Source organism: Osmerus mordax, chromosome 13 (assembly GCF_038355195.1).
Source record: "Osmerus mordax isolate fOsmMor3 chromosome 13, fOsmMor3.pri, whole genome shotgun sequence".
NCBI classification, from domain to species: domain Eukaryota; kingdom Metazoa; phylum Chordata; class Actinopteri; order Osmeriformes; family Osmeridae; genus Osmerus; species Osmerus mordax.
The window spans coordinates 3,926,595-3,934,822 of NC_090062.1; the positions used below are offsets into that span (position 1 = coordinate 3,926,595).

The 8,228-nt window shown below is 41.1% G+C and overlaps 1 protein-coding gene across 2 annotated transcripts; it reads left to right on the forward strand.

The window, feature by feature from the left end:
• Positions 1-4,063: 4,063 nt before the first annotated feature.
• On the forward strand, positions 4,064-7,723 carry calca (calcitonin/calcitonin-related polypeptide, alpha). Of its 2 annotated transcripts, none has more exons than XM_067249267.1 (5): positions 4,064-4,106; positions 4,840-4,931; positions 5,662-5,799; positions 7,146-7,325; positions 7,658-7,723. In XM_067249267.1, the coding sequence occupies exons 2-4, from the start codon at positions 4,846-4,848 to the stop codon at positions 7,303-7,305; spliced, it is 384 nt and encodes a 127-aa protein (XP_067105368.1). In that variant the 5' UTR covers positions 4,064-4,106; positions 4,840-4,845; the 3' UTR covers positions 7,306-7,325; positions 7,658-7,723. The 2 variants fall into 2 exon arrangements, with proteins under 2 accessions (XP_067105368.1, XP_067105369.1); XM_067249268.1 differs by having other exon boundaries at positions 7,661-7,714.
• The last annotated feature ends 505 nt before the right edge of the window (positions 7,724-8,228 follow it).

Below are 8,228 nucleotides of genomic sequence, written 5' to 3' on the forward strand. Positions count from 1 at the left end.
AGACAAAGATTGGCTAAAGGTTCCAAAGGGACCATAACGGTGAATGAACTTTACCCACGGCTGATCCTGATCCATCGCTTTCTGTGAATCATATTTCCAATCGATTGTATCCAATTCCTTATCATGTGTGTACATTGTGTCATAGAAAACGACGACTGTGTAAATCCCCGACTGTGTATCATGAGGACGTCTTTAGCTTCAAAATCACGAAGGACTGATGTTATACAACTTTATACATCAAAGTGTATTATGTAAACATTTAAAGTCTTAAAAATGTTGTATGTATGTATTAAAAATCAAACATACATTTAAGATGGTTTTGCAAAAAATATGTGTGTGGTTGGGCTGTCTGAAAGGAATTAAACTTTGACCTAGTTGAGAGTTGTTTGAGCTAACCCAAGAGGTTAGGTCATGTTTCACATTCCTGACCTGCAGTGATGTGCCTTACATGTCTGTCTGGGTCACACCCCTAAACCTCCATCTGGACTGTGCATAACCTTATAAGTATAATGATTATCATTCATTTTGTAGGATTTTCATTCTTTTATCCTCAATGGTTTTCTCAGTGCAAACACATGATTGCTTAACTTGGGCCCTCGGCAGTTTATAAGGCGCTTTAGCTCAAGGTTTTTGACCCAGAGCTCAATTTGGCTACATTTCTTCTGTCAATCACGATGTTACACGTCACATTCCATCGCAGTCTCTCATGTAGCCTATAGGTGGCAGTAGAGATGGAGAAGAGATAACGTCCGTCTGTGTTTGAGCTGAGTAGGAAAGCATGTCTGCTGCCTTTGTGGTTGTGGTGAATAACATATCTTAGCTTGCATGAAAGAACTCTGAGGTACAGGGTACTACATTGCAAAGAGTGTGGTTAGTAAGTAAGTAAGTAAGTAAGTAAGTAAGTAAGTAAGAAAGACTTTATTTATATAGCACATTTCATACAAGAATTGTAGCTCAAGGTGCTTTACATAAAATCAATAAAAACAATAATACAAGTGATAAATAATTCAAACAATAATAAAAATCCCAATAAGATCTCTGTTCAAGAGAGAAAACAACTTTAAAAAGTAGGAAAACCCTTTTGAGATAAAATTACTTAAATGCTTCGGTAAAAAGGTAGGTTTTAAGCTGTCTTTTAAAAATGTCTAGAGTGTTAGCTTCCCTAATATTTATGGGTAATTTGTTCCATAGTTTTGGGGCGTAATTGACGAAGGCCGAACCACCAAGGTTATCGCACGGATATCTACTCCTCTCCCTAAAAGTCACTTATATTCTCTTCTCATTTTTGATGGTAACGGATAGATAAAGCATGGGTCTGAGGTCAATCCAATCCTTATCATTTTTAAGCTGGTCAATTTCCCTTTTAAAGCAAATACAGCACTACAAAAAACGTGTGCTCAGAGAGTAGCCAGCATATAACCCTTTGCACAGAACAATATAGAACATTTGGATTTCTCAAAAATAACAAACCATTATGACCAACTTTATCAAATGGCATCTGTATTGATCCCCAGAGCGGAGAGGAAAGGTTACTTTCACGCACACATGCATAGGACGTCACATCTCCTACCGAGGGCAACCCTGATCTGATTTCCCTCTGTGATCTTCCTATTAATACTGAGAGAGCCTTCTAAAATAAAGGGACCCTTATGTAATGGTGCCCTTATAGCGTAATGGGAATTCAAATCTCAGAGGACTACAAGGTCATCTTTTCAGGGTGGTTGGATGGTGTTTTCGCCGCGTTGCTCTCCTCATTACTGTTGATTCATGTTTACCCTTCCGCTCCTGCTGAGGCAGCTGACAGGTCTTCCAAATGCTGCTAACCAGCCTTTTCAGACCGATCCTAGTCATGCCAATTTGTCATAGCCTCTTAATGAGCACATTTACACCAACAACCTTGTCGTTCCTGGCAATTCTTTAGATGCAGCAACTATTCTGGAAGCAAATCATGCATTCAGCAGCAAAAGTAACTGAATACATGTATGCCTACAGTAGGTCTAAGTCACATGCTGGAAAGGGAGGTGGTCACAGTTGATTCCACCAAATGGTACATCAAGGGCCTGATTGATGATAACGTCTAGAGATTAGATCTAATTTCCTAATGTCTGAACGCACCCGCTTCTCCTCGGAGCGCCAACGTCCGCCTGAGGTAAAATTGCATTTCAGAAGGCAATCAAAGATAAGATGCTCCTAACCAGCAGCCACATTAACCGGACAAGGCACTGACACTTCAAGCGCCCCGGTAATCCCTATGCTACCGCCAACTCCAGGTGTGCAAACCTTCGCCTTGACAGGGTGAAGCACTCACGCTAAGCAGCAAAGCACCAGGTTGAGTGGTTGTGTTGTAGTGTTAGTACTCCACGCAGCCCGATGGAACCGCATTAGTTCATATGAAACTGCATTCGACTGAAGTGGATTTTTTCCGAAAATAAAATGATTTTCGGGAACTAATATTCTTGCTATTCACCATTAATGAACCACAAATCCGTTTAGATGTTTAAGTTAAATCTATCTCATAACTTCCTCGGTAGATACTGGGCTATCTGCTTCAATTGCCCATGTAGTACAATACATAATGTCACATGTCAAGTGTTTCAATGTTCCTTTCCTCTCCATCCAGATAAGGTGAATGATTATCTGTCTGAGGAGATCTCTTACACAAAGTTGATGCAGCGTGAGGGCCCAGGATAAGACCAGACCCAAAAGGTTACTGTATTGACTGGAAAGTTTAAAGCCAGGGATACTTGAGTCACAAGCGTACAAGACAGTTTTCAGACCCATGGTATGGCATCTGTGCACACATACACTGTGACTCTTTCTTTTCCGGAAGTTGCCATTCATTATAATCAGACGAGCCTGTTCACCCACACACCCTGTGTTTCCGACGGCTGGGGAGTGCTGAGAGGGATGGACCTCCACTCTGTCCAATTCCCCTGATTTAGAGGCTCCGTCATAGGATCTGCACTCGGTTCAATAGCACTAAAAGGCTCATCCACACTAATGGGGCTCTACTGTGACGCAGGAGCAGACTTCTGGGCGGGATGCTTTACGATGCCTCACCCAATAATGTAAAGTAAGGGGAATCAGATGATGCCCCTGGAACAGCAGTCCAGTAATTGGCTGGGAGGAACTGGCCAGAACATTGTCAGACACACCATTGATTACCTTGGAGGAGGCTAGTTCACTAGGGTGGCAGTGGTATGGAATTCAAAGAGGGATCATTGACTGACAGAGGAAATAGATCAAATGATTGCATCGTGGTGACAAACAAGAAACAAGGTTGATTTATATAATCTTCACAGCAATAGATTATATTGATCTATAGTAATGCATCTTTTCATACAGTAAGATGGTCTCCAGGAGGTACAGAATATTCAGATTTCCCTTGGTAAAAAAACGTACAAAACCACACCTTATTAAACCAAATCCAACACTGAATGAGTGCACATAGAAAAATGATGGGATTACTGCAAACGTCCAAGTTTTATACACAAAAACTACATTGTGGGTCCATTTTGACTAGACTAGACTAATAGTAGTAATAGTAGGCTGTGGACCCTGCATACAAAATTTACTCCACCAAGTCAAAGTAAAGAGGTGTAATGATTGTGTTTGCACAGTAGAGGGCTCTGCCAGCAAATCTAATGTTTGTACTTTTATGAGTTTAATGTCAAAACACCAAGCACTGAACCACATACTTTTGATATATATGTATGGAAAATTCAGAATTCTTACATTGTCTGTTGGTTCGACTATGTTCTATTTTAATGAATGACCTCATGGCAAATTGTGATATGAAATGGAGCAAATGAGCTCTTTTTTGTGAATGGAGCATTTTTGTGACCGTACATTGACGTCATTTGTGTGCTATGTCCTTTACTGGTTTGTTGTAGCCAATGGAGAGATCATCATTGGCTGGCGGATTGAGCTGCACGTTCTGATTGGTCTAAAGGATATGATTAAACACCTACTCATTTCACACAGAACCCCCAGTGGGAGATATATAAACCTCTGCATTGTGGCAGAATGCAACAGATTCACAAGTTGGTCCAAAACTTGAAGTCAACTCATTTCATCTCTCTTCACCAGAAGACCTTTTACCTTTGGTGAGTAGAGGCTTACTTCAACTAATTTGTTCTAGAACATGACGCTCTGTCCTGGGGTGTTGTCACTACTGTAGGGATGTCATCTGAAACTATGGCGGGTCCGTTTGGTGCAAAGATGATTGGAAGGAATTGAATTGGAAGCCATTTACTTGACTTGGGTCACTGGCCCTCAGTGCTTGAACAGTAAAAAGATGCAGTTGATCTGACTTTTCAAGGGTAGATAGAATGATTGTGTTAAGTGTGAGAGGCTGGACTCTGCACCTCATTACACTAATGCACGGAGTTGCTGTGTTGGTCGCTGCCAGGGGCTCCTTAGAAAGATAATATCTCTAACGCTGCCTCTTCCTCCGCCTCACTGTGTCTGCATGGCTAAGCCAAGCCCAGCTTCAGTTCTTCAGGGAGCTGTGGATGGTTAACTGTGACAGTACTGCATGAGCTTGTAGCGCTACTTGTTAGACTCAACAGAGTCGGGAACAAGAGAAAAAAATGATAAAGCTTTGGGACAGAAAGAGAGAGAGAGAGCGTAATGGAGTTCAACACTAATGGAGGATGGATGAACCTGGATGCTAAGAGAGAGGGAGAGTGGCGGTTTCAGACAGAAATCAAGTGTAGTAGAACTCCAAACTTGATGTGCGTAATGGGATTTAGAGGATGCTGTTGGTAAATGTGGATGTCAGTGTGTGAGAGTATGTAGTGTTAAAGCCCAGTTGGGATGTGTGATGTGTTTCTGCAGGGCACCATGGTGATCCTGAGGCTCTCTGCTCTGCTCCTTGCCTACACCCTGGTCATGTGTCAGATGTACAGCTCACATGCTGCCCCAGCCAGGTGAGCCATGCCGCTTTTCACATACGGAAACACACCGCAAAGTCTCTCACATACTGTGTTAACACAGATATTTGACATATTTTTATGTAATGCTATGTCCAGCCAGCCACAGGTCTGACATCTGATGAAGCAACATTCCCATCCCAGCAACATTTTACATTAAATTAAGAATTAAGTAAACAAAGTAGATGTGAAATAACTTAAAGGGATGTGATTCCATATTTCTGCCAATAATTGTTTCGTGACGGTGATTAGAAAAATATACCCTATATATGAAAAATAAATATGAAAATAAATATGAAATCTAAAAACAAACTCCTTAGGATCCTATGATTAATTACACAAACGCAATAATGGACAAATGTTTTTATTCAAATTTGTACTTGGTAATTTTCCATTGGTAAATAATCCAATTAAATGAGAGAGTAATGTGTTGAGATGATTGCAACTGCTTATGTCTAATATTTTAAAATGGTTGTTATATTGAAAATGTTTAACATTCCATTTGGAAAGACCTTGGTTACCAGTCTTACTACATTATTGATTTAGTCATAAAGCTAAACTTGGCCACCTGTCAGCTCTTAAAAGGAACACTTTTAGCAAATTGTTTTGAGTTTGGCTTGCATCCCTTAAAGCATGAGGCAATGGCTTTTAGCCTGAGCCAGACTATTTTTAACCCAGTACTGGGCTGGTGCCAGTCTGATCAACCTAATCGACGATGTGTTTCCAGAACCGGTCTGGAGACCATGTCGGAGCGCGTCACGCTAACCGACTATGAGGCCCGGAGGCTTCTCAACGCTATTGTCAAGGAGTTTGTTCAAATGACTTCAGAGGAGCTGGACCAACAAGTCAACACTGATGAAAACAGGTACATCAAATCTCTCACAACCACTTAACTCACATTTTATTTCCCAGGATTCCCAGTGGACACTAAATTATTAATTTCACATTGCCTTTCATGCAATACATGTAACCTCATATTTTTTTGTCAAACAAAGTAAGCGGTGAGCCTCCGATAGTTCCAAGTTGGCTGTTTGTTAAAAGACATCAGGTATCGTCTTAGAAAGTGATTTAAAAAAAATCTATTCTCTGTCATAATCTACCTTTCATGCATGGATTGCAGTTATATATCATTGAAGCTATTTCCTAAACAAGCCTGCACCGGAATGTTCTGAATTTGAAAAATGTTCATTGATGCAAGAATGTTCGCATGATTTGTACTGCTACAGTACAGGAATGGAAAGCATGACTGAATGCTGAAACAGAACTAAAACAGTTGATAAATAATTGAGGCATGAATTATTGAATTATTATTTCTATTGTATAAAACCTTAAGTTGGTTATAATTCCTTAGTTGAACTTGGTAGCATGGCTTTACTTGGACAAGGTATGACTGCATGAGTAGAGAGTATGCATTGAGAGCATGTGAACGATGTTCTGATCAGGGTGCGACTGCATGGTTACCATGAGCCTGTCTGCATGTCTGTGTGTCTCTCTCTAACAGCCTGGATAGACCCATGTCCAAGCGTTGCTCCAACCTCAGCACCTGCGTGCTGGGGAAACTGTCCCAGGAACTGCACAAACTCCAGACGTACCCACACACCAACGTTGGGGCTGGCACACCTGGCAAGAAGCGCAGCCTGCCTGAACACTATGCAAGCTATGGAGACTCCTTCGATCGCATCTGAGTGGCAGTCCCCCTCCTCCTCCTCCTCCTTAACTACACCCCCCTCATCCCATCCAGTTTCATCATGATTGAGATTGCTGATGCATGTGGAACTTGCTTGCTTGACTGACTGCCAAAGAACCCTGGTTGCATTTTCTGTTGTTGAATTTATTTGACAGAGAATTAGATATTAGAAGCAGAATATTTTTATTTTATTTTGGACAGTTAAATGAATCCAAACTATTAATCCATACTTTCTCCTGTGACTGTGCTTCTTGTTTAATAAACTTATTTTTATACTTGAATTTGTTTTCCCTGTTACGTATTTAAAAAGTAAAAACATTGAACGATAGTTACACTGTCCAAGTGACATAAACACTAAATTAATCTCTCAACTAAGTAAAGGTAAGGTACGGATGCTGTTCACAGAGAATTCATCTGATGTTTTAAGTGCTAATTATTTGTATTTCTCTATTCAAGCCTTTGACAATGGGACCAGTGTATGTGTCTCCTAAGTCCTGACCTCTCCCTTTCCCTCCTTATCGCAGTGTGACGGCCCAAAAGCGTGCGTGCAACACGGCCACCTGTGTGACCCACCGCTTAGCTGACTTCCTCAGTCGATCGGGGGGGATGGGCAGCAGCAAGTTTGTCCCCACCAACGTGGGCGCCAAGGCATTCGGACGACGAAGGAGAGACAGCCCAATGTGAAAAGGCATTTCCGGGAATTGGTATGAAAGCTCATTTCCTTCCATTTCTGTCTTTGTCTCTGTCATTTTCCTTTTTTCCGCACACACATCTCTTTCTTTTTCTTTAAATTTTCCTTGATTAAAGAATATTATTTGGTTGTAATTGATGCACTTTAGAAGAACATAGTTTGGTATGTATACCTCAGATACATTTAGTCTACATTATCTCCTTTTTGTTCCCTCTTATTGTAACAGCACACAAAGTTTTCTCAATACCTAGTATTTCCTTCAGGATAAAATGTTTTACTTGAATTGTGTCTGTCTTGCCAGAAAGTAGGTTAATCTCACCCTTCTCTGCCCCTGTTGTTTACCAGCAGCCTACGACCCCTTTTGTGTGACAATGCTACATTCAGACCCTCCTACAGACACCTGGAAACAAGAATCCTTCTTTGTTGGAAAAAAAAACTTGAGAAAAAAAGCAGAAAACAAAGGCAGCCTTCAGACCAGACTTCTCGTGTCCATAGAAATGTTCCCAAAATTCATTATTGCTCTATGACTATGAGAGGAAACAAGCACCTGGCAAACATGACAATGATTAAACAAATATTATAGGAAATGTACGTAATGAGATAATGGAGGGAAAATACAGTTTCCCTGTAGGAGACATTGAGACCAACAAGACTTGTGTTGGTTCTCCTCTCTTCTCCTGGCCTAGAGCACATGTATGTTTTGTCAGAGGCATGTTCCTCTCTCCCGTATAGGCAGCACACTGCGGTGGAGCGTGGACACCTCGTCAACATCCACCACCCCACCCCACCTCCAACCCTTCACCCCTGCCATGGCTGTGTCTTGTGCCTTGATGTAAAACACGTCTTTACATTTCATGATTGTACAGTATGTTTAAACAGTGCGAGGAAAAATATTACAGAATCTGAATATTGTAAT